The sequence below is a fragment of the Anopheles arabiensis genome, chromosome 3, assembly GCF_016920715.1.
Source record: "Anopheles arabiensis isolate DONGOLA chromosome 3, AaraD3, whole genome shotgun sequence".
Lineage (NCBI taxonomy): Eukaryota > Metazoa > Arthropoda > Insecta > Diptera > Culicidae > Anopheles > Anopheles arabiensis.
Genome location: NC_053518.1, coordinates 19,272,957 through 19,299,576, shown reverse-complemented (window position 1 = coordinate 19,299,576; position 26,620 = coordinate 19,272,957). Strand labels below are relative to the sequence as shown.

Below are 26,620 nucleotides of genomic sequence, written 5' to 3'. Positions count from 1 at the left end.
AAGCGTCTCGCGGTGACACAGGGAAATTCCATTGAATTAATGTGTTTAGGTATATCAAAGGAAATAAGATTGCGATTGATGGTAAGATTCAATTATGCTCAGCATAATTCTGTGTCTTTTTTGTTTGACCTTGTTTGATTAAATTAAGTCCTTATAATGTCTGACTACGATCATTGAGAGCTTCAATTTACTTGGCAAACGTCTTAATTCAAGCACGCGAGGATCATACTACGCACTTATTCCATTCACAACAAACAGCGGAAGCTTTGGTTTCTTCATTCAAAAGTAACATACGCACTCACACTCGTTGCCGGCCGGTTACAAGTCACTACAAACACCAAGGGAAAACCTGTACCACGCACGCAATCTGCTATTATTTATTCGTGCCCGTAATTGAATCGAAATTTATTACGGTTACCGGTGTGTGCGTGTGTGTGGTAAACGCAACTTCCGCGTCCAGAGACCGCCGGGCGCTTGTGACATCTTTCTTTTTGCCAGCGCTTCCGCCGCAAGCAACAAGGATCAACTCGCTGAAATTGCCGTAGGTGTTTACTAGAAAAAAAAAGTCTGTTAGATCCTTTTCGCACATCGGGGACATGTGGGGAGGGAGAATTCGTTTTCCCAGTTGCAAGATTTTGCACAATCCCGAGAATAAAGGTCCCCCCAGATCCACACAACACGGGAGCAACCTTCATTTTTCGATGGCAGTTTGCATTAAATCTGGATTTACGGCCTGTATGTGACCGAAACTAGGGACCGAGCTATGATTTCACTTTCTTTGTTTCTCTTTTTTTTGCTACAAGGATTTAGCTTTTTCCATCTCACATGCGTAGAGGGACGAAAAAGGTTCCAAAAGTGAATCGTACACCGTCTGGGGAGTTTTTCCTTTTCTAAGACAATTGCTCGAAAAAGCTTCTCTCGCTAACCACGCGTGGGTAACAGGTGTGCGTTGCGTACGTGTGTGTGTGACACCGGCTTGTGGTGAAGATGCAATAGAGCAGGCTGTCCGTTTTTTCGTGCAAAAATGTTAGAAAATATAATATCTGGGTACCCTTTTTCTTCGTTTTTTGGGATCCTTTTCCGAAAAAGAAAAAAATCATACCGCTCACGGAAAGTGTCCACATCTTTCAAGGCAGGCGGGTGGAGGAGGGTACATTTATGTGCCATCAGATGTGTCCCGGAAGGGCAAGAACTTGATACTATCACCTATCGGATCTTTCTTCCACGAAAAGGGGGGGGTACTGTCGCCGGAATGTGGGTCAGCGTTTGTTGCCTCCGTAGCAGCTCCATTCAGAAAATCACTGGACAACTGTACAGTGCTTAAGTTGTTAATTAGGCGTATTTCGAGGAGTCTCTTAAGTGGAACTCTCCCCCCTCCAGTATTACTTACTTCACAGAAGTGGTGGAGGTCATTTTAGGATCGGAATTTGGCTGACATTTGAAAAGGATTGCATTCCACTTAATGATGAAATTTAAATGACTGCTAAAATGTGTTGCAGTGGAGTGAGGTTTCCGGGTTAAAGTAATGAAATTATTTCTCAATTTAGTCATTTTCCTTCTATGTGAAAGCCGCCTGGTATGATATAGTCAGTTGCTATACGATAAGACACATTAAGAGCTAAAACGTAAAAGTGATGTTTGGAATTTGAAGAACAATCGATCGATCAAAGTTGGTCGTTGTACAATTTCTAATCCAACGACCAATCAATTAGGATTTAGCTATTTCCAGCAAAAACTGATTATTTAAGCTGAAAATCACATGCTAATGTCAGTGATGGTACAGTAAAAGCTGTGAGAGATATGATTCTAAGAGTTTGTCGACTCTCCAGTACATCTTGGATAGTTGGACACAGGGTACAGTTGAGGATCCTGAATTGTTGGCAGATAGGGAAATATGTATCAAGAAGTGAAAAGGTTCTCATCTCTTACTTTCCCTCTGTTTTTCTTACTCTTCAACACTCTGTAAAGTGTATTTGCCATCACAAAGGAATAGTCAGCATCTTTATAAGCCCACTCGAATGACTTTCGAGTGAAGCGGAAAGACCATTACTATCCACTCCACAGTACTTGTGCAATGGTCATTTAAGGGCCCCAGAACCGGAAGCAGTCATGAGTTTTGTGTGTAGCTGTGTTTGTGTGTGTACATTCTGTCCACTACCACCACATACATTAAAGATTGGTTGAAGTTTCTGATTTATTTTCCCTTACATTGTCTACGAATGGTGGGAGATCCGCAATGGCATTATCCTTGGGATAAGAATTTTGGCACGCATCCTGCAGCTGTAACAGTACCTTTACATCAAGCGCTGTGAGTGTGTAAGTGTGGGGGAGTGCTAATCATTTGATTGCTTTGCCACCAGGGAGCATTATGATGATGCAGTTCTGTTACGGACGTTAGTGATGTAGCGTTTTTTTCTGTTTCCTGCTTGAGGAAGGGACATTTGTAGCTTTTCTGTACATTATGCTGTGCGTTAAATGTGTTCAGTAAACGCTGAATGATGTAGGTAACATCGAGTAGACCATCAAAACCTTGTCTTTAATTTATGCCATATCTAACAAGCTTTATTCTTGCACAACGAGCCAGTTAAAAGTCATACGATCAATGATCAATCGGATAACATCAACATTATGAATGCAAACAACGACTTAACAAACACACACTGAAAGGTGCCCAGGCGACACACTGTAAACACGCCTAACGGTTGCATATTTCACCTTTAATGTTTCATATCAGTTGACGTGTATTGCCCATTTGCTGTCATGTTTTAACGAGCTCGCTCTCCCCCCAGCGAGCCCTAAAAATTTAATTGCCTGTTTTTGATGTCGAATTCATTTTCAAGGAGAAATTCCGTACACAATTACGCGTGCTTCCTCCCCAGGCCCCGCCTAAACACTCCTTCGCTTTGTTTTGTATTGTGTCTCGATCGGTCGGGGCCGCCAGGGAGGTGGTCTGTTTTACAACCAGAGCGCGCGCACGCCCCATGCTTACTGATGCGCATCCAAAGCTAATCGAACTATGACCACTTCCGGCCGGCTATAAAGCCCCCCGGGAGGAAAAGGAGGGCACGGAAAGGCAAAGGGAAAAACAGTAGCCCACCACCTTTTAGCCGAGTAGGTGGCGAGTTTCGTCCGTCACACACACCGACTACATCGCGCGCGGGCGCGCGCTCTGTTTCTTGCCGGGATGGCCAACAAGAAGGGCTGCGTCTCGGTACGGGTACGGGCCCGGCAGCCGTAAGGAAAATCAGCGACGCAAAACACACACACACACATGCAGACAAGTAAGTCGCTGCCCTCCTCCGGTGGCATGCCCGAGGAAAACTGTGTCCAACGGCTCTCCAACCGTATTGGACACACACCACACCACGTGGAACTAATTAGTCGCTAATTGAATTGAATTAAGCGTACAATTGAACGCGCCGCCGCCGTCGGCTCTTCCAGCCGGCTCAGTATTTTCCCCCTCCCAGACCTGTTGCCGGAAGTGTGTTGTTTTGCTTCAGTTGAGTAAAAAAAAAACAGGGAGACAGAGAGGATTGGGTGTAAAATTTGTTGTCGAGTCGAAATGGTGCTACTACGAGGTGATGAGGTTGAGCAGGTTGTTACTTCCAGCCTAACTAGCGATGACGACTCCCCCCATTCATTCGCTGCCCTGCCCTAATCAAGACCCAGCAAAGATCCTTTTCTTTTTTTGATGTTGTTGTTGTTGCCCTCCCCCTTTCTGTTCCGGCTGGTGCCATCGGGGATGAGACACGAGAGCCACAGGCATGTAATTCACTGTCGTCTCCAATTATCGATTAATTGGACCGAAAAGTAAATGAAACTAGTGGTGGCGGCGCGTGCACGTTTCTGATGGCTGTTGCCTGCGGCCATCCCGTGTGTGTGTGTGTGCAATTTGCTTTTTAAAACCCCGTCCAATCCTCTTGTTTCATGTCTCAGTAGTTTACGGTGGATCCATTTCGTACCTCCGATTCAGAACAGTTAGAGGCAAAACCAAGTAATAACACATCTCCGGGGTGCTTCTCTCTAAAGGAAGGGCTCTTTAAAAACCGACCTTGCAAACACACACACACACCCTGCTGTCTATGCAGGGTAGCGGCGGCGGTGGCTGCCTTGGAGTGAATTGTTATTTGCTCATTAATTAGGCGTGGCGCGTGCATCGCAATTCAGTCAGAAACCATTAAACCTGAAATCCACCCCACATTCCCCTGTTTGACGGTGGAAGGGAGATGCGGTTGCAGGATCAGTGACACTTGTTCCTTAGTGAGATCTTCGTACGGGTGGGATGAGAGAGGAGAGGATGGCAAAGGGCACAAGGGGTGCTGGGTGTGATGTATGTCTATGATGCGGCGGAAGTGGCTTGGAAACACTTGCCGGTGAAAAGTGATGCACCGATGCACAACGTTGACTAGGCGGGGGCTGGAGGTTTGCCGTGGCGGGAAGCAGACAAACATTATGCAGTTATGTTCTTGCCCTTTCGTTGTCTCTATCTCTCTCTCCTCCTGCCTATCTGTCTAAGTTAATGGGGTTTCCCTTGCAAGATGCACTCATGTAAAACGGAAACTATATAATGTCTGCGAATTTTCTGCTCCTTGGGCCCAACCGCCTCTCCCTTCAAACTTATTTTAGTTTTGTTTATCATCTTGTGGTGCTGGTGGTGGTGATGGTGTCTGCCACCACTCTAGAGGCGCTAGAGTTGAGCAATTCCTATTTTTGTTCACCGCCCAAGAAGTCTACTTACTGTGTGGTAGGCCTCTCTCCCTCTCTGGTCTTAGTCTGGGCATGATGTGCTCCGGTGTTCCGGACTTAGTGAGTTAACAAAAAGCTAGTGTGACAGTTTGTCGCATCACGTAAGCGCGGGCATGTGTGCGGTGGTGCCTGTTCCACCGATTATCTGGCGTATGGTTTTACCTGTCGCCCAGACGCGGCATGTCCTTCTGGCTTGGTTAAAACTCTGGCACGCGGCGGTGGTCTGTCTTGGAATTTTGGTGCGCGAGGACGCACGGGGAAGTATAAAATAAGCACTAAGCTTGTTTATCTTCACGTGAAGTGGTGGCGCTTTTGCTCGCAAAACGGGCACACGTACCTAGACATGATGTGACGGGGCGGAAAAAAATGAGTCGTGGCGCATAATTACTTATCCACTACTACTACTACTACTCGAATGGTGTGCAATGCTCTTGTCGAAAGGTTGTTATTCATGCTTATACATTTTGGTGCAGACACCTGTAAACGGTTATGTATCAAATTAAGAATTCAGCTTCAAAATGTTTGTGTTTTTCATGCTTTGTTTGTGTTTTTAATCCAATAACTGTCCCGTACTAGGTACCAAATTAGGCCTGTATGGTTTTATTTGCAGACTCTATAAGACTTGGAGAATATGTGATCCAATTGAGGTACAAAATTAATATTAGGGAATATTCTGACACAGCTTTATGTACACATGACAATGTCAAACAACAATACAAGTAATTAAAGGACACAGTTGGCTAAAACAGCGTTAAAACTGTTTTGACGGGTTTTAGCCAACCAATGACCTCACGGAAAAGGTAACTGCCACGAAACAGTGCTTGCTTGTTTGGATAATAAATATTAGTTTTAATTTTGATAGGTTGGACACAGAAAACACAACCATGAGATCATTTCACAACAATGTTTACCAAACACAATTGAGCAAAAAAAAAAAAGTCTGCTTGAATTTCGAGCAAGCCACGGTTCATTTCGTTTTGGGAAAAACTGAAAAAAAAACACACAAATGGAATACAAAAAACACGAAAAAACAACCTCTTCCTCTTAACCCCTTCAACTGTTCGATGCCAGATAGATGGCGCTGTAGTGGACGTGGCAAAGTTTTACGCTCGCTTTGCCCATTAAGTAATTAATTTACCATTTCGCTCGCAAAAAGAAGGATGGTGTTTGTGGTGCGTGTGGACAGAGAGACAGAGAGAGAGAGAGGGAGAGAGGGAAGGTCGATAAGGGAATCTGTTTAAACTAAATACCGGATCAGCGTTGTAGCCCTATCGAGAAGCAAACGACTGGGAAATGGGGTGGGTTTCCCCGTGAGGAATTGGAAAGGGGTTAGAAAACACTATCATGTCCTTGTCTAAATTAAATTGTTCACCAGTTTACCACTCACCTGAGCGGGCGCGCACACACACACCCAGACAGCTGACCTTCCGCGCAAGGTAGCAGCGCGCACCCATCGGAGTGTGCTCTCCAGTCGCCATTAGGTTCTATCTGCAACAGCAAAAAAAAAACAACACAAAAAAGGGAAACACAAACAACTGAAAGCTCTTTTCTCCCTCTGTGCTCCCGGCACACAGGTGTAGCGAGCGAATCACTTTCGGCGCAACTTTCTGCGAACAATTCAGTAAATGAAAAATCCATTTCGTTTCGTTTGTTTAATGAACAAAACGGAATGATAGCTGCTGCTGCTTGTACTGCTGTTTGGAACGAGGTAAGTGGGGTTGATTTTTCACGGTAGAAAAGCAGTTTTTCCCGCTCTCATCTCGCTTTACCGGCAGCAGATCGACCCCCCCCACGGCACACTTATCCTCTGCCGTGTGGCATTCCCGACGACCCGACCGGGTAATAATTTATAGTGCCCTGTGGACACCCTGGAGCGAGACAAGCCAGTGACAGGCGGTGGGTTACGGCTGTGTCCTGGGAAGGGTGGATGACGGTGAGGTGGTTCCGCCTCGTTTAGCGCGCACTCCTTGTGACTCATCCAGTCGAAAGAGCTAACTATTCAAAGCACAAATTTGTAATCGGCGCTGGTTTTTGTCCCTTTTTGCTTTCAATTTGCAATATAACTTTTTCCTTCTGCAGGTTTTTGTTTGCTGTTTTCCCTCCGCTCAGTTCAGCTAACTAACTTTTTCTACCCATTTTTTGTCTCCTCCTCCAGAGCACGTTTGGGAAGTGTACGTGCAGCGCAAGGGGCTCGGCGACAGTTACGGCATCCTTGGCAACTATCGGCTCTGCATCACCGACAAAACCCTATCGCTGGTCCGCATCGGATCGGAACTGACGCCGCACCAGGAGAAGCGGGCCGAAAACGTCGAGTTTCTGCTGGCATCGGTACGAAGGTAAGAGTGACCAACCAACGCGAACGCAAGCGTTGCAAGAGAAGTTGGAGTAAACGCATGTTTTTTAATCGAATTATTTTTCAGATGTGGGCATTCACAGCGCTACTTTTACCTGGAGGTTGGCCGCAGCTCCAAAACGGGAGCGGGCGAAATCTGGATGGAGGTGCAGGATTCCATCATCGCGCAAAACATGTACACCACCATCATGAAGTGAGTATATTCCCGTTTCATATTTAAATAGTGTATTTTTGATCTTTTGTAGTTTCGTGATCTTCACCAAACTGCGCTAATCTGTCTACAGTCTAGACGGCGGTGGCACACGCCTAAGGAGGAAAATCAAATTGAGAAGACTGTCTTTTTCAATGTCTTTAACGCATTCTAAAACAAAACGAATGTTTCGCCTTTTTTCTGGAGAATGATGTTTTTCCTTGGATACATTCCTCCACACTCCCTTCTTCATCGATATTAGATGATGTCCACCGTAAAAAAATATATAGTCCTTCGTTAGCTGTGTTCCGCCTGTTTTTCCAGCAGCTCCTGAAATGCTGCCGAACCACCGGCGGCGACTAACAAGATTTTCAAAAGATTTCTCCTGTTGAAATGTGTCCCAGAGAGAGAGAGAGGCGCAACAAAAAACAAGAACAAAAAAGCCCGCTCGTCAACTCCGGAAAACGTGGAAGACGTTCGTCCCAATGTCTTCAACGTCTCCGCCAAAAAAATCCAACCATAAAAACCATGCGTCTGGAGCGAGTCCCCACTGCAGCACTCCAGCGCAACCAACCTGTTGCATGTAGACGCTGCCCGGAAAAGCCGGAAAAACGGTTGACTGCCGGTAAACGGGGAGAGAGAAAAAAATAAGGGGGATGAGAGACTGTGTGCGTCGTCTGTTGCTTTCCCGCAGAGCGTGCAAAAGCTGTCTTCCATCAGGAATTCAGCATGGGTTTTTTTGTTGCTGTTTTGTTTCGACAGCTTTTTCCAACATCCCTTCCCGACTGTCTGGCATTGGGGAGGGCAGTTTAGCTTTCTTTCGGGTTTTTTGTTTCACCACGCTCGTCGCAGCATGATACTAACCGTGAGCCGCGCGCGCTCTCTCTCTCTCGGCAAATGAGGCAAGATTCCTGGGACAGCATTATTTTTGAACGGGCTTCTTTTCTTCGCTTCGTCGGTTGCCTCCTCGAAGGAGGAGTCTATTACGAGGCTGGTGCGCAACAAAACTGCAATCGATAACGACGTTTGTGTGTGTCCAGTCCTTTGGCTGGTTTCTGCTTTCTTCCTTCATCTGTGACGTTGCCGGGCGGGCGGGAGTTTGGAGTGATTTAACTGAAATTAATAGCTCGCTCGATTCCTTGGACACAGGGTCAATTGCCCGCACTAATAGGTTGTCCTTCGGATCGGCAGTAGCTAGCTTGATTGGTGCAAAACTGATTACACGGCTTTGAGCGCTGGCGCTGGTAAACGTTTGGTCGGAGATTGAATCTTTCCCAACGCATGAACGCGTCAAGCACAAAAGCTCAACCGTGTGTCAAATTAGCTTACCTTTCGGCTAAAAGACGGTCAGCGAACGTTTGCGTTTGTGTTGCAAGAACAGCAACTCTAACTCCTGTTTTCCGTTTCAACTTCCAGGTCGGCAAAGAGTAAGGACGATAACCTCGGTCCCATGATACGGATACGATCGTCGTCGGCGAACGCCGCCTCGAAGCCAACGTCGATGCTGTTCCGCCGCCAGACGCACACCGGCCAGAAACCGATCAACTGCTCCCCGTCTAGCGGTAAGTGGCTTCCCGTTTGTTTGTTTTTCGTTGTTATTATCGAGTTGAACCTCTCCCTATATCGTACATTTTGCTAATATTTAAACTTTATAACGCCCAACCCCGTTGTTTCCTGGTTTTATGAATTCCACGACCTTGGAAGAACTTTTGAACAAAACCTACCTCCTCCCCCCTTTAGCATTAGTATTTAGCACCAGGACGCAGACAGGATATGGTTTATGTAGACTTAGCCCTATATCCTGCGGTCCTGTTTTTATCACCCTTTTCCCCCCCATTGATCTCACCTCTTAGATTTGTCTCCTCCCTTTCTTTCCACAAACTAGCTAAACACACACTACCTTGTCTTTGTCGTAGGTTTATAACGCACTAGAACTGTTACTTGCTCTTTAAGTTAAACACACTTATTCTTCTCCTGTTTTATCCCCGTTCCGTGTTTGTTTTCACACTTACCGTTTATGAATATTGTAACGTTTTTTTACTTCCCTCTCCCTTCAACTATATATTGTACGCCCTGCTCACTCGCTCACGCGTAGACCGTTTGTTAGTTGCTAGATGATTTTTCTTTCCCGTATTACTTGGTTGCTATTACTCATATTTTATCGATTTATTTGATCATTCTTGTTTTATTGTCAATGAAGTTTTTTATATAATATTTATAACATTTGTAGTAGTTTTGTATACTTTTAACAGTGTTTTTATAGTATTTAGATAATTTTTATATTTTGTTGAAATATTTTTGCCCTTTTTTACAACTATAATTTTTAATATTATGTACTGATCATTTGATTTGATTTGGCCTTTGTTTTCTTATTTGGAATTTGTAACCATTACATTTAGCCACCAAAAGAAAGGGAAAGTGATTAACAGGTGTAGTGTTTTTGTGTTTTTTTTTTTTTACCGAGTTGATTTCCTATTTGTTTTTCGTTACATCCTTTTTTGATGGTTTTATTATCTACTCACATTCACACATTTGGTTTTAAAAGCAACGTTTTCGATTGATGTGTTCTGCAGTTTTTATATCGTAGAATTGTTTCTCGTTATCAGTAGTTGTTAGTGTGAGAGTTTTTTTTTCTATTTGTTTTTCATCTTCTTTAATTTACTCCTGTTTGATCTAGTGTCTCAGTCTTCCTAGCATAGCGTTTGTTTTGTGAGCTAACACCACACACGCACACACAGACCATACGTATAGTTTTAGTTGTTTGGTTTACGTTCTACCCTTTTCTGCGTAATGATTCTAATTTTGTAAATTTTTTTTTTGGGGCTTGTTTAAGTACTCAAAATAACACCACAAGGGGGTTGAAATTTTAAATTCGAACCAAGCAACGTCCCCTTTAACGTCCCGTGAATGTACTTACCTAAAGCCAGCGACGAAATAACTTGATCCTCGTACATGTATGTATCTCTTTCCTGAGTGGACGCTAACCTGCGGTTTTACCAAACAATCCTTTTTGTGTGTTCGGAAAAGATGTCGTGAATCTGCAGCTCGTGTTTAACTTTCTGCGCATTATCTTCACCTTGAGCTGACATTAGGACAGGGGTTTTTGTCATCAGTTTTTGCTCTACGATCTGCTGTTGAATTTTATGGTGTTTCAAGATGTTTTACTGTTGCATCGTTTTCCATGTGATCGCTTCGAGCATTCGAAATCTCTTCGTCTGCACCATGTTTCATCCAATTTCTAGTGGTTTCTTCTGTCCTCCAAAAACTCCTTTATATTAGGCGAATAATTCGAACGATGCGCAATGCTCTCCAACTTGATCACAACTTCTTCGTGCGTATATATCTTTGCTGTCCTCTCTCTCTCTCTTTCCATTACGTCATTTCCTATCTCTCGCTCTCTCTCACCCATACCTACACATATTATCTCCCTCTCTCTATCGCTAAACCTGTGTTCTTCGTACCAAGCGACACACACGTGGCCAATGCTCATCGCACCGACCTGACAAGTCCTGCCAAATCACCTCCCCCAAACACTTTCCCACTTTTTTCCCCAAAAGGGCAAAGGGCCACAATAAATTCACTCTGTTGTGCATCTTCCAGAGGATCAGTCGAACAATGGGCAGAACTCGGAATCGTCGTCGTCGGCCACCAGCGTCAATACGGTCGTGCTGGTCGGCTCGCCGCCGAAAGCAGGCACCTCCGCCGGCCTGCCGTACAGTGCTGGTGCACCGGGCGCGAAACCGCGCCCGCCAGTCGTAGCGAACCCTAGCCTGCCAGCCTGTGCCGAAAACTCCTCCTCCCTCAACACCTCGACCACTTCCACCATTACCACTGCTGCTTGTACCTCTGCCACTGCTGCCGCCGCCGCCTGTTCGTCGTCGTTCGTCGGTCCGTTCCAATCCTCCTCCGATTCGTCCTATCACGCACCGATGATCGTTCCGTTTGCGGGCATTACAACACCTGCCGTGAGCACTGGGAATGTCGTCGCCTCGACGCCGGCTGCCATGTTCAGCAGCAACTCGTCGCTAGCGAGCATCGGGTCCTGCTCGCCAAGCGATGCGTACGTCCCGCTGGTGCCACCGGGTCACGCCAGTACCAGCCAAGCTTCCGGCGGTGGTGGCGGTGGTGTGCCTACTCGCGGAGGTTTAGTTGGGTCACCGCGGCTCGGTGTCACTGCCCAATCGCCAAACTATCGCCGGACGACGTCGGTGAAGAAATCGACTGGCAGTGACGCTGGCGGTGGCAGCACCACTTCCCCCCTACAGGCAACCCGCAGCCATCAACCGTCCCGTCACTACCATCAGCAGCAGCTTCCTTCCACCTCCTCCCACCATTCCCATCATCCCACGCACCTGCCCCATCCTCCACCACATCATCCCGCTCCCTATCCGCACCATGGCACGCAGGCAGTGGCAACCGGGGCAGTAGTGGGGCCACACCCGGCCACACCGTGTGTCGTTAGTAGTAGCGGCTGCTGCAGCATCGGCGGCAGCAGCAGCAGCATCGTCAGCAACAGGAGCAGCAGCAACTACAGTAGCAACAGTAGCAGCACCAGCACGATCGCCGTTACCAATGAGTTTTCGTCCTCCTCGACTGACCATGGTACGACCTATAATATGATTTTTTTTCTTCTGATATTTTTGGTTTTATCACCATTTCTACTCTTCTTCCCCTCCAACACATGGTACCGAGTGTGTACTGATTTTCCCTTTTTAAAAGCTACCCATTATCCTTCCATCGTTGTGGTTCATTCACTCCAAACGAAACCAAAAACTATCTTACCCTCATCTCTGTCCCGCTATTGGTTCTTGCTTTATTTATACTTTTATCAGTATTTAAGTTTGTTCTGTTTTCTATCCACTCAAACACTTCTGTTATCCATTTTACATCTTTACTGTCTTACTTTAAATCATCGCAAAAAGTTCTTCTCTATTCCTATTATTGGCTTTAGTGTTACTAAATATGGCTTTTCTTTCTAAAAATTCAACCTTTTTCAACCTTTTTTCTTCCTCCGGGAATATATTATTTTGCTGCATCTCCCGCTCTCTCTCTTTCTCTCATTGCAAACCATATCCGATCATCATAATAACCCTTTTTTCGCACTTAAATGAGAGCGGGAGCAAACTTTTTCTATTAAACTGTTTGATTTGTTTTTTTCCTCTTTTGGGTTTTATCCGTTTTGTTTGGTTCGTATTGTTCATCGACACACACACACATACTCTCTCTCTCTCTCTCTCTCTCTCTCTCTCTCTCTCTCTCTCTTTTCCTCTCTATTTTTCCTCTCTTTAGCTCTCTTCCAACCCCTTCGATATTGCTTTTAATTTCCATCGTTTTCCGACCCACATTTTTCCCGTTTCCCGTTCGGTTCCTCTGCTGTAACCCTCCGGGTTTCCTCCCCCCCTTTGCCGTGCTTCAACGACTCCTGTCTCCCCGTGAAGAGTGCCCTTTTGATGGTCAAAATTTACCAAAAAATTAAAACAAAAAAACCAAAACTAAAACATTCTAACCTCTCGCGCCTCTACTCATCCCGAATTGACGAGACTGCCGTCCAAACGGCTGACGTCCTTTTTCGCCTTCGCCACCAAAATGCTTCAATGCTCGCTGTTGTGTCTATTGCTTCTGTGCTTTTCTGTGCTGCTCGAAATTGCTGCCAAACTTCTGCCCGCGGGCAATATCACCGTCCGTTTGAGTTAACTTTTTTTTTTTGTTGGGTTCTCTTATATTCCTGGTTATTGAAACGAATATTGGAAATGCAGTGGAAGAGAAGAGTTCTCTCTCCTCCAACATTGCAACACACGCACACACACACACATCAAGCACACTTGCCTAATAGACTGCAGCAGCGTATTGAAGTATAGCAGTGCACTGCGAGTAGAACGGGATAGGAAAGGATGAATGGGTTTTTGGCTCACTGTTTCGGACTATCTTTCAACATTCGGATCAAAACCCTCTTCAAAAGGTTATGGCAAACTAGGATTCGTAATGTTCGCTTTGGATGTTTTATTGCGCCCGTGTATCGGGTCGGCTGAACTTGGGGAATATTTGTATCATATTTGCTTCACAAAACCACCAAACAAAAACACCCATGTGATGTTGTGAACACAGTGGATGGCAATCGCGGACACTTTTTTTTCTCCAAGCCAAAACACAAGCTGCAAGTTTTATCTTGTAAACTAGTGTGTAGTACATCGCTAGGAAATATGTTAAAAAGCAAGAGATAACAAAATTAGATGTGTATCTAGTAGCAGCACAGCGCTTGGCGCAGATGCATCCATGCACTACTAATTTAGGGTGGTTTTTTCCCCCCACTCATACTATTGACTTTTAATAAGAACACACCCCGTGCGCATCTATAAATTCCAAGCTTAAAAGCATAAACCAATAAATTAGTCATAATGTAGCGTAACTAATTGGCGCCGGTCTGCAGACAGCTCTATCAGATGGGGCAGCCACGTGTAATATAGTAAGAAGGCAGCAGCAGCGATAGTAAAAGAAAAACGGCACTCTTGAGCAAAGTTTAGTTTAATTTTCAATTTGTAGCTAGTAGCTTAATTGCTTCACAACCTTGATGAAAAAGGCGCCACTGTTGAGTGGAAGAGAAAAAAAACAAAAAGGCACTAGAGGCATAATAGAAGAAAAATCAAAACCCCACCACACACTCAATGCTTATTAGCGGCTGCTGCTGCCAGGGCTGGGCCATGTGTTATAGCATGAATTATTGATGCGCTTCTTCCCTCTGCTCTAGTTAGTCTAGCGCAAACATACGAGGTGAGGAAAAACGATCAGTTTCGATTCGGGAAGGTAGGATAGACAACAGATTAGCCCTTCCTGGACAGGCTGGAAATGATGATCCTCCCCCGGATAAGATCACGTACAAAATGGTTTATTTAAAAATGCAAAAAAAGCGATTGCCCAAGCCACCAGGTGCTCAAACATCACTATGGGTTATTAGGACCCCGGTGTGTATATGTGTGTGTTTGGTTTAGTTTTGTTCGACGGGAATTGTTCTTCTTCATTTAACGCTGATCCCTCTGTTCACTCTCGTTTGGCACCGACAAGTTTGTGTGGGTATGTGTGTCCATTTTGATGTGCAAACTGTTGTTTTATACTATTACTCTCAATGTGTGTGTGTGTTGAAAAACGTTGTCCAGCGCCGTGTGCCGTCTAGGAAGAGCTTCCTCTACTAATAGGGGTCCCCATCGCGCCCCATCTAACACTCAACAACCTCGTTGACGATCGTGTAACATGTTCTCTTAGACATCTTTCCCCATCTTTCGACCGACTCAAACCGGCAAAAGCTGTTGCTCGGCGGCCAATATGTGGTGTGTGCTTCTTTCGACCAATCGGTTCCCCGTCTGTGTTGCTTTTTCCACCCACTCCGCCCCCCCTCGTCTAGTGGCGATCATTATTAACTGCATGGCTCAACATGTGCTCCCAAATTGTGTCCTTACGCGCGTTTTGCATGATTCCTCCTGCCTGTCTGTCTCTGATCTTGTTGTTGTTGACTGTAGCGTTTCCCTGTTTCCGCCGAGGGGAGGAAAATGGTTTCTTGCATGCAAACCTTCCCTTTGCCGTTTATGTATATCTGTTTTGTTGTGGTGTGTAATGCAGATTTGTGATTGGCTTTCTTGCTCTTTTGCTAGCTCCATTTTTGTTTCGGCTCCTCGATTTTTATGCATCCACAAATTTACGTTTTTAAAACCGATTCTTCTGTTTTCTGCAAACTCAACAAACTTATCGCGCTTTTCACGCTTTCCATCACTCATATGGTATCGAAATTTGCAATCAACATTTATCATTCTTCATCTCAGTCGGATAAAAGTGCTGCTGCGATCGTGGCCAAAATGGCTACCGATCGATCGTACACTGTTAAAGGATGTTTACTGACACACACATCAATAGTCAAATAAATAACAAACAAAACATCAACTACCATTTATCCCAGTGTTGTACTGAATTAAACATAAATGAATGGATAAAAATGGCATTCTATTGGGAGGGAAATAATGCTGCAACCGGTGCAGCAAACGTCAGTCAGTGGCTCAGAGCCCATGTGCTGTACGAACTGCGTTCCTTCAACCACAACCCGTACCGAGGTGAAGCTGCACATTTCTCATTGACGTTCATATCATCAAAATTGCATTAGTTTTTGGTTCAAATCAAGCAAAACGATTATTATTTATGTTTTTGAAAATTTGGCAAAACTTTTGTTTTTTTAATTATTTTAGTTTTTTTTCTTAAATCACAATTGGCTTAAACTTTTTTTTTTATTGTAAAGAGAAACTTTTTAATCTCTCACTGTTCAAAATTTTTCAAAATTTATCAATTTTTTATATGACAGATATGACAAAAATGAGAAATTGTATGCTATTATTCTTTCCCTCTCTCTCTCTTTCTCTTTCTCTCTCTTCCCACACTACGGTGTATGAAAACAAAATACAAAAAATATATTTTCCAAATCAAAATTAAAAAAAAAAACCGCCACAAAAAAACACACCAAATTTCTTCGTGTAGTGTCTTCCGGCTTGTCCGCGGTGGCCAATATGTCCTCGCCCGCGGCAATGGGAAACTCGACGACAGCGGCAATGATGATGCTACCACCGTCGCCCTCCGCCTCGATGAGCAAGTTCCACCATTACGCCAGTACGCGGCAGGGCGGCAAGGAGGTGCCCGGCAGTGGCGGTGGCATCACGCTCAGCAATCTGCTCGCCACCATCACCCACTCGCTGGTGGGTGTTGGTGGTGGTGGTGGCAGTGGTGCAGCCAACGGTGATAGTGGCCCGCTGGCGACGGCCAGCGGCGGCAGTGGGGGCAGCGGCGGCAGCTCTTCCGGTGGTAGCTTTTCCAACTTTTCCACCTCGTCCAGATCGTCGTCCCGCTGCTCCTCGACGGTTAGCATACAGACCGTCGCGACCGTGCCGCTGATGGGGCCACCGCCACCACCGCCACCGCCGCCACTGGAGGGCGCGCCGGCCCTGTGCGGGGTGCGGCGGCGTCACACGCGCAGCCTTAGCCACCATTCGGCCAATGCCATCTACCTCACCGGTGCAAAGCCGCTGCGACGTTTGCGCAGCACGCTGCGACGCCATTCCGTCTCAGGTACGGCTTCAATGCTTGGTTTCTTGATTTTTGTGTTATTTTTGTTCTAATTTCGGTTAGTTCGTCAGCGAGAAACAAACATTGCATACCATTTTCCTTTTTTCTCGGCATTTTCAGCGCCCATCACAAGCATAGTTTTGTAGCGATCACGCTTGTGCTCATCACTGTTGGGTGCTTTATTTCGGGTTTGTCATCCAATTCCCGTTTTGTTTTCGTCATCTAGTTTGGCAAATTGTTGTTCAATCTTAATGATAATTCATTTTATTATTTTTATTATATTTTAACGTCATTGAAAGAACTAACGAGGTCTATACAGTACCTAGTTCATGGATATACTTTCTTATAAGAAATAACTATTTTGTTCTGGTTCATCACCACGATCCGATTCGTTCCTCGACATTGGTTTGTTTGCATGTTAGGCGCATCTAATTAGACACGTGGGCTGTGGGCAAATATTTGTTCAAAAATTATCCTAACAAAACAGAATAAATGCAGTTATTTATGTCATTTTTTATATTTTTTGCGTTGGCAAAATGTTACCCATAAAATACACCCCGGTAGTTATGTTTTTGAAATATAATAAAATGTATTCTTACTAGAACAGTGAAGGTATTTAATGTGCTACCTTTATGAGTTAGCTTTAAGCTTCCCCAAAAGCTTGTATAATCTTACCTTAGTAGAGCAGCTTCTGGGGCACTTAATTTCGGAATTTACATTCTTTTCAGTTGGCAATAATCACTACAAAATGAAGCAGTTTTTTGTTTAATTTACAAAAGCCTCAATAAAGGAATGCCCTTCCTTGTACCTTTTCCCTGTACATCTGTTCCGGTAAGCTGCTCGATAGTAATTAGAAGAGCGGCAAACCTTTCCGAACCTGCTCATGAACAATTATCAAAGCTAAAAACACCCCTCGTTTCCCACTGGGTAATCGACAAATTTCTTCCCTAAACTGTATACCACCAGCACCAACACAGCACAGCAGTCGATACCGGAAAAAGGGCCACCTGGTGGTTCCTGTATCGTGTGTACCGTGGGCAGCATGGAATGAAGTAATTTTCTTTTCCACTTGCTCGCGAAGCCGATCGACATACTTATCCACCACGATGCACCACCACAAAAGCGAGGGACGAATATAATGAAAATTAATTAAACCTTTAAGCGAGCCGCAATCAGATGTTAGCTTAACACATATGCTGCTGCTATTGGTGGTGGTGGCCCCCGGATAGGGATGAGAGAAATGGGAGAAAGGAAAGCGCTTTTGTCTTATCTTTCGGGCTGTGGCCGGTTTCCATTATTTGTACCGGAGGTTTTGTAAGACGGCTGGGGCTTAAACGAATTAAGTTTGTGCTCGCGTGGCAGACTATCTTGCCGTTTTCTTTTTGGTGTGTTGATGGTTGTTGTTGTTGTTGTTGTTGTTGCACACAACCCATATGGTGCACACACACACACACACGTTGTGGTCATATTAAGGGGAGAGAAGTAGAAAAGTAAATCTTGCTCCCCGTTCCCTTGGAACAGATGAACTGCATTTTAACGATCGTGAAGAAAGGGTGCGAAGGAAATTACCCACGGAAAGGTGGGCTGAATTCCAAGGTCCGTACCGGTTTCTATATTGCTTCTGCCCATTTGTGGTACACTATGGTTTAATTATGTTGAATTTTTGTATTGTTTCTGTGTATTTTTTTTTTCTTCTCTTTCAAAACTGACCTGCAATTGCCTTTTTTAAGAAAAAAATAACAATTTGATATGAAAGAATTATGAATCATTTCATCCCCTTAAAAGTGTGTTAAGAATGAATTGGCAGAGCTGTTGTGTTTGCCGGTTTTTCTTGTGGTTCAGCCGCAAACAGTGCCAAAGTTAGGCCAACGTTTTCGCCAAGCTGCTCGTGACTTAATTATTAATTTCCTGCTGTAAACTATTTATGGTTTGCGAACGTGCATGGAGCGGTGCCCTATGGGTTGTGCCGGTTGTTTTACCTTCACGATGAATTTTTAAACACAAACCGAGCTGAATGAATTTAATATGCTGCAAAAACACCTCCCCTTCGGCTCGGCTGCCTTTCGCGGGCGCTACGGAGGATGGAGAAAAGAATGATTTATTGCCGGCAGCCGGCCACCACTGTGTGCAATCCGTGCATAAAACTGCCGTGCTTTGGAAGCAGTGTTCAGATTGAGATATCTAATGTATACACTGCCTCTTCCTCTACTGTGCTCTCTCGGCGCAGATCCTTCTTGCGACTTCAACGAGCGTACAGGCGGGCAACGGGGAAACGCACAGCCACTGTGGCCTTGCTGTACGGCTACTGGAGTGCCATTAATTAATAAATGGCTTGTTATTTTAAACCTATTCATTTATACGATTGTAAAAGAAAAGACACGGGGAATGAAAAGCTAAATAGCACATTAAAAAAAAGATAACGCAATGCAGGCAATGCAATATAATTTTGCACAGAGCTTTGCAACAAAAGCCAAGCTAAGAGCATCAGTAAAAGCCTCCTCGTGTTGTGGCACGCGTGTGTGCGGATTGGCGTACGCCAAGGCAAAGGGGCAGGAAGTATTTAAGCGGTTAAAGACGTAGTCAATTTCTTCTCGTTTTTTTTCCATTGCTCTCTTTTGTATGCCCCTCTTCTACAAAAGTATTTGATCTGACGTTTAGTAGGAGTCCGTTTTTTCTTACCGTTTTCTTCGTAAATGGATGATTTTCTGATTTATTTTCCTTACACCAGCAGAGCCCCATTTACGGATACGGGCATTCATTGGCAAAATTGCAAGCAAGGGGCAGTTCCCTGTTTCGGTGTCCGTCTTTTAATCGTGTGCCTTCTGCAAGCTTTCGTTCCGCTTCGTTTCGTCCTGTGCGCTGCAGATTCACGCACGGAGAAAATTATTACTGTCCCCCCGCCCCCCCCACAACAAGCGCATATTAACCGCACACACTAACGCCTAAGCCGCCCTGTTTCCCTAAACCGAAAGCTCCCCCCCAGAAGCGGTCTTATTTGCCAAGGGGACTTTCTTTGGGAAGGAGTTGGATTATTTATTTGATATGTTTATTAACATTTTTCTAATATGTAATATGGAAGAGAAGAAGTAAGCTAACAATGTATATACTGTTGAAAACTCCTTCAGAAAATTATCATCTAGAAAAACGACTCTGATTTAATCAATAACTCCTACTCGTGGTTGGTTTCTTGCTCACTCGAACATCAAAATTATAACCAAAACTCTGCAGATGAGCAGATTTAAATACGTAATATCCCTCAATTCGAGCACGGTGAGCAAGAATAGACAACTGTTCTTGGGGTTTATCGTTGTGGCAAAATAGAAACTAATGTAGAATGATCGGCATTGCTTGGCTCTAGACCTGATTAACCGGAACAATCTCGGGATGAGAGCAGCCGTTAAATAGAGAAAAATGTGACAAGTTCTTCTAACAAACTGGCACCCTTCGAGTAGACGGCCTCCTACTGGGAATGTATCTGCGTGTGTGTACATGTAGCTGTGGTGTGTAGCTGACACTGTGCGTGGTGGACTAATAATGTAGCCATCTAATTAATAATCTAAGACGCAAAGACGACGCGACCCCGTCGGCCGAATAAAGTACGCCGGGAAATGGATGTAATTAAATACTGTAGCCGACCGGCCGACTGGGGGCCGCACACAGGTGAATAGGTTCCTTGGTGCCAGAATGGAGAAGACCATCATCCCGCGTGTTATGCTCATCCCCCAGCCATAATGTGGTGTCTTGCAACGAAAGCAAAACTAAACACCCACCCCCATACGCTGCTGGTGTACACGCTGCAGACGCGCGCACACGGACACCTAATGTCGGACATATAATGCGGTCGGCTGAAATACGAACCTCATAAAGATTATTTATGAGCGGCACAGGGAGGACCTCTCAACACATATCCACGGACCCGCGAATCGCTCTCGCGCGAGTTTGCGGTAGCCCACGCAAAACACACACTCTCCTCCGGTCCATTAGATGGTCGCAAGCGAGGATGAGCAAGGAGGGAGAAGAGCCACTGCGGACGGAAGCGCGGAGTGCAGTGATGCAAGTAATGAAAACGAAAACGCAAAACAAAAAAACATAATCACAACCCTAGGCGCAACCATCGACCGGGTTATAGTTTGCGGAAGACGATACAGCAGCGCCCCCTTGGGCGGCATATAGAATGGGAACGACACACGCTAAAAAAAGAGCAAAAAGTAAAAAGGAACAAAACCCCTCCTTCGTGTGTGTGCCCTTTTGCGCAAAGATAGAGAGTGAGAGAGGTGTGTCTTGGGAAGCGAACCGCGAACGATAATCGTAAATTTCCACCTAGTAATCACTCCTGTTAACTAAACTAATTAGAGTAGAGATAATCAGAAATTCTAACCGTACCGAATCGAAGACGACGACCACGACGAGAGGATAGCGACGATGGCGACGAACCTATCCAACACACACACACACACACTCACACGTGGCTTGTTGTGGTTCTCCTTTTACCACTACCGGACGGAGGAAAAAAGGGGATGTAAAGTGGACTTAGAAAGAACGTCCGCCTACGGGTGACACCTGATAGATAGGGCGGATAAGGATAACACTCTTCAATTCGAACGACTGCTCGCGCGCTCCACCGGAAGATCCAATCTGATCCAGCCCGTCGAAAGCTCATTAATCAAGTTGTTTCACTGACGTGCGTGTGTGGGGAGCAAAAAAGGCTTACACTACTTAGCTTACTCGCTTATAACATGCTGTCTCTCACTTGTTCTCTCTCGCTCTTACCTATCTGTGCTGTATAAAAGAAGCTTACCCTTGGAGTGACGAATGAACAGTCGCAGCTGCTGCTGCGATGATGATCATTGAAAATTATAACCCTATTTACCCGCTACAAAACCACAACCAACAGAGCTGGGCTCTCGTCAAGCTACTACTAACCTTTGAAACCCCCAAACGGCGTGAATTAATCTCTTCCATGCTCGGATGTACTACCGCTTCTCTCTACTGATGGCTGTGTAGCACTAACGATTTCTTCCCCATTAACCCATCATCATTACGGTTTGCATAACGCCATGAACCGAACGGAAAAACACGAACAGTGTTGCTACCGGACCCGTTGTTCACATGTTTGACGACACAGAGACGTTCTGCAGAAGAGATACTGGACACACTACTTAACCACTTATTCGACTTTTGAGCCATGAAACTAATAGAAAATTATACTTTTGTGAGCGAATGAAATGACAATTTTTTTACTATTTTTTACATTTTTGTAAATTTAATTTATTATAACTGTTTTGTTAGGCAGTTTTCAAAGCAAAAGTAAAAATTTAATAATAAAAGGTGCATATTAAGCGCATTTCTATTCGTGGTTTGCATACCTTCAGGCGTTTAGCTCAAGAAATGCAATCTGCAAAGCAAAACGGGTTTTTTTCCAATTTTACTATAAATTTCTGATTATAAGAATGTACTTGACAGCGATGAGTAATCAATATTAAAATGCAAATTAGATTTATCTATGTTTAATTTACATTTTATTCACGAATATCTCGTTACCAAACTAATACTACTCAGTGATATCAAAAAAGCATTAAATTGCATACCTACGGGCGCTTAGGAAGGCCCGTTTTGCTTAAATATATATTTTTATGCAATTTAAATTCTGAAATTTGTTGAATTAAACATTTCTACATTTTCCTTTTAACATTGTTCCTTTATATTTTACGTTAGACTGTAAGCTGACTGGTAAATGTAGTTGTATTTACTATTTAAAACTGTTCAAAACGAATTTAACGATCGACTGCTAATTTTCTACTGTCAAGACGACACTAAAGACAAGCAACGGTTTGCGACCACACACAACACAACTTCACCACACTTCTACTAACGTGCGTGAAGCGTGAATTTTCCCCTTCCTTCTATGTGAATATTGCCTACCTTTGTATGTAACCATCTTGGGCCATCCTTCCAATACTAATCGCCCTGTTTATACCTATCAGCGACTTAGTGACGAATTGGAAAAAATACACATGACCCCCCGTGTATACTTTGGACATTGGAGACACGCAGAGACACTCACAGAACACCTTGAACCGCAACAAAAGCTCGCTTTGCGCGCAGCAAACCCGTCTGAAAATTCCCGTGTGTACTATCTCTCTCTCTCTCCTTGTTTGTCTCTCTATCCGCAGTTACATCCGCATCCGCCACAACCGGGGTGGTGTTCCATCAAAGAGCTTTATCATTGCCAAGCGCTCCCATGTTAGGCCATTCCCCTCATAGCAATACGCATCATTTGGGCGCACTCCATGCGCACTCCGGCGGCGGTGGTAGTGGTAGTAGCGTCCGGTCCTCCTCCCAGTGCAGCGTCGTTGCGGCCGTCGCTGCCGGTACGCAGGGTGGGCTGCTGCCTTCCGCCACCGGCGGCTCGCAGCACATTGTCACGCTCTCGACGTCGCTGTCGTCATCGTCCGCTTCGTGCGCCGGCCCCGGGACGATCCAGCCGGTGCACCATCGTACCCGCTCGCTGCCCCTGACCGAAGAGTCGGCCATTCGCCTGACGGCCGAACACTACCGGCAGGGTGGTGGCGGATGGTGGCAGCCCCACCATCACGCCCCTTCCTCACTCTCGCACTACAACCATCTGCCGCAGCCGCACTGTTCCTCCGCTGCCGGTGCATCGAACCACCGGAAATCATCGTCGGCGTACCTGCCCTCACCGCCACCAACCTTCTCATCGATCGGCTGCAGTAGTGCGCAGTGTCCGATGCACGCCGGTGGTCCGAACGGGGGAGGCGGATGGTCACCGCCCGTGTCGGATGTGCTCTGCACGTCGCCGCCCCATCGCCACCAGTACGAGCTGTCGCCGGAAGGACCGCAGCCGTTCGCAAGCCTCGTCCCGTCGCGCAGCTCGATGGAGAGCATTATCGAGGATCAGCGCTACCTGCCGATGGATCTGAAGAAGCCGGCGGGCGAGGAGACGCCGGAACCACCTGCCCTGCCGGTGGGCAGTCAGCTGACGCTGATCAGCCGGCTGCTGCGCAGCAGCAATCTGCAGCAGCACGCGTCCACCTCCTCGTCTGGGTCTGGGTCCGGGTCCACCTCCTCCCCAGGCACCACGTTGTCCGCTGGCAAGATCGGTCTGCTCGGGCTGAAGATGGCGATGATGGCGGAGGGCCGCGGGTCCGCCTCCTCGAACGGTGGCTGCTGTAGTTGTAGTAGTCCCTCGCAGTCGCAGTGCAGTAGCGGTAGCAATTGCCTTCAGGCCATTAGTAGCAATTCCACCACCAATACCACCACCATCACCACCACCACCACCACCTCTAGTTCCCATAAGAGCACGAACGGTTTCTCGCCGGCGGCGCTGCGCCGCCTGAGCGCTGGCCGCACAGCCAGCGGTACGATCAGCAGGAGTATGTATTTTGTTTCACACCACATGATTTTGCATCTTGCGTTTCCTTCCTTTTTTTTGTTTTTTTTTTTTTTTGTTTATTCTTTCTGTCTAATTTCTCTCTTTGTCGGTATACTTTTTACCTGTTTTTAGTCTCTTCCTTTCTTTTGCATTTTGATGTCTTTATTTAATGATTCTGTTATGATTTCTATTCTATTCTCTTGTTTTTCTTCCATTTTTGTTTCTTTTTAAATATTACTATTGAATGCCAAACACTTTTTTTTCGTACACCAAACACACAATTATAGGTAGTTTTGAGTGCTTTGATTTTGTTATTAGCATTTAGCAGTTCTGTTTGTTTTAAATGTCTTTTTGATCTGTTTGTGTTAGAAAAAAAACCTTTGTTTTTTTATGTTACTTGTTTGTATGTTAGGCCCACAAAATTGTTCATTTTTGATTGTTTTCCTTAAAACTACTTGTTTTTTATCTGTTTTTCTTATTTTTGACTCATCAAATTGTCCTTTTTAGGACTTTCTGTGAGGTTTTCACAGACTTTCTTGATTCTGTTCTACTCTTTATTATGACACAGTCGCTCTCTAATATCACACAGAATCGAGAAAGTCTGCCAACTGTCTAAGGTTAATGAAACAAATCATTCTTACATTCTTGTTACAATGTAACTTAACTTAAAAAAAAAACAAATTACAAATTCTCCTCACCATTGGATTATGACAATTCTCTAAACCCGCTGTCGCGCGGTGTGTAATACGCTTGTAATCGGATTACACAGCCACACCGCCGTCGTCCTGCCCCTTTCCGTGTGGAGGGAATTAAACTCATCTTTCTGTGATAATCGATTTGGCACATTTCGTGGAACAAAATCCAATTTGAGCGACTAAACCATGTGGCGCATGCCTGGTACCACCACCAATCCTACTTTAAACGTCACATACCGGTTGCGCTCAGCGACGCCGTAAGCTTATCGTAATCGAATTAAGCGCTGGATCCCCAGATCCGGACGGACGGACGGGAAGGGATCAGCATTGCATTACACACCTCGATACACACGCATACACATTGCGCTTAGAAGTGCAGGGGAAATAGTGGGAGAAAACACATTTGCTTGCTCGGAATTGCTTATTTATTGGTCATAGTTGCGCACAAAATCACCCATCCACATCATTCTTATCGGCATTAGGACAGTGTACTTCATTGGCTTTTATTTTGGCTCATTATCCTTTAAAAAGAGTGTGTAATAACCCACACACAAAAAATCCATCACAAACTCCTGGCGCCTAAAGCTGTGTGTGATAAGTTTGTTTTTGAGTTGTTTTTGAACTGTAGAGGGCCACCAGGCCCACGCCAATTGCACGTAAAACTGCCTGCGCACCATCACCACCACCACCACAACCCGAGAAAAATACCCTCTCTCCTTTCCACTACCCTTTTTTTCGATCTTTCTGTATGCTCCCGTTTGCTGTGTTTTGCATGCCAAAAAAAGTGCTCTCAGCTGCATCTCTCCCTGCGAATGCGAAACCTCCATTATCCATATTGTGCATATTACTTAAGTGTACTCTGTAAGAAGATTCTATATTGGTTTACACACATCGCAAAATCAACCGCGTCGTAGCAGGCGACGAACCCTCTTTTCCACTTTTGGCTTTTTTCCCTCTAAAAAAACAAAACTAAAAGTCCTCCCCTCTATGCTACCCTGATTGGTTTTGTTGTGAACTCACTCACTCCAAATCACAACCAGGACACCACTGGTATCGCCCAACCCATACACTAATGGCCTTCTTTCTCTCTTTTGCATCGTTGCCCTCTCTCTCTCTCTTCAAACCCCTTCCCCCGCAGGTGTTGCCATTGCGCGCGAACGCTGCGACAGTCTTCCATCGCGAAATCGAACGACTAGCGAAACGATGCCACACCAGCAACAACAGCAACAACAACACCTCCTAAACCAGCAACAGCAGCAGCAGCACCACCATCAGCTGATGCTGAACAGTGGCAGCATGCCACCGCCTCGCATGATCCCGAGCAGCAACCGGCCACACTCGGTGCACATCAGCCACAGCCACAGCCCGCCGGTCAACTCGTCCCCGCTCAGCCCGCCGCCGCCGGCCACCTACTCGACCGGTTCGGACGGTTCGTCGCTTAGCATCGACGAGTCGACGGACAGCTTCATCACCGGCTCGCTGACGCCCGACGAAGGCCAGGGCTATCCTAAGGTCATTAAGTGAGTGCGCTACAACGAAACGACCAATTTGCACAGATGAGCGAATCAAAGTGTGTTGTGTGATGTCGTTCGTTGCTTTCTTCGAATTTGAGCCCCTTTTTATTCTCCATTTGACCCCCTTCTCTCTCTCTGTCCACCCTTTGTTACGTTCGCTCTTTGCAGTCAACTCAACTCGGGCTGCTCGATACCGGAGGAAAACTCGGAGGAGTTCATCAAGGACTACGGCCACATCGATCTGAGCGCAGCAGGCTGCGGCATCTCCCAGCACGATGACTTCGCAGTGCCGGTAAGTGTTGTGCGTTTTTTGACAGTTTTAGGGAAGATCGTGCGTAGGCATTGAACGCGCGCATTTCCGGTCAGTCCCCATCCGATCCTTCCCCGTCTCGTGTGTAATCGACAACCCCGTTCATCGACCACAGCCAACCACTGTAGTGATGGGAAAAACGAAGATTTCGTCGGAATCGATTCCGGCTAGCTCCGAAGTTTTCTGGAATCGATTCCGGATAGTAGGTGCAGAATCAGTTTCCGGAATTGGTTCCTGAATTTGTTTCGGAATAGGCTTCGGAATTGGTTCCGGAATCGGCTCCGGAATTGGTTGTGGAATTGGTTCCGGAATTGGTTTCGGAA

General features: G+C 45.5%; 1 protein-coding gene across 7 annotated transcripts in view; it reads left to right on the top strand.

The window, feature by feature from the left end:
- Positions 1-26,620, top strand: part of LOC120904109 (pneumococcal serine-rich repeat protein) — a 219,734-nt gene that overhangs the window by 185,045 nt on the left and 8,069 nt on the right. For 5 of the 7 annotated variants that reach the window (XM_040313878.1, XM_040313874.1, XM_040313876.1 and 2 more), the window contains 7 exons: positions 6,902-7,082; positions 7,167-7,292; positions 8,706-8,851; positions 10,890-11,891; positions 22,559-23,779; positions 25,612-25,993; positions 26,156-26,279. In XM_040313878.1, the coding sequence (XP_040169812.1) occupies positions 6,902-7,082; positions 7,167-7,292; positions 8,706-8,851; positions 10,890-11,891; positions 22,559-23,779; positions 25,612-25,993; positions 26,156-26,279 (3,182 nt within the window). The remainder of the gene's footprint in view (positions 1-6,901; positions 7,083-7,166; positions 7,293-8,705; positions 8,852-10,889; positions 11,892-22,558; positions 23,780-25,611; positions 25,994-26,155; positions 26,280-26,620) is intronic. The other 2 variants (XM_040313879.1, XM_040313880.1) reach the window with 2 other exon arrangements.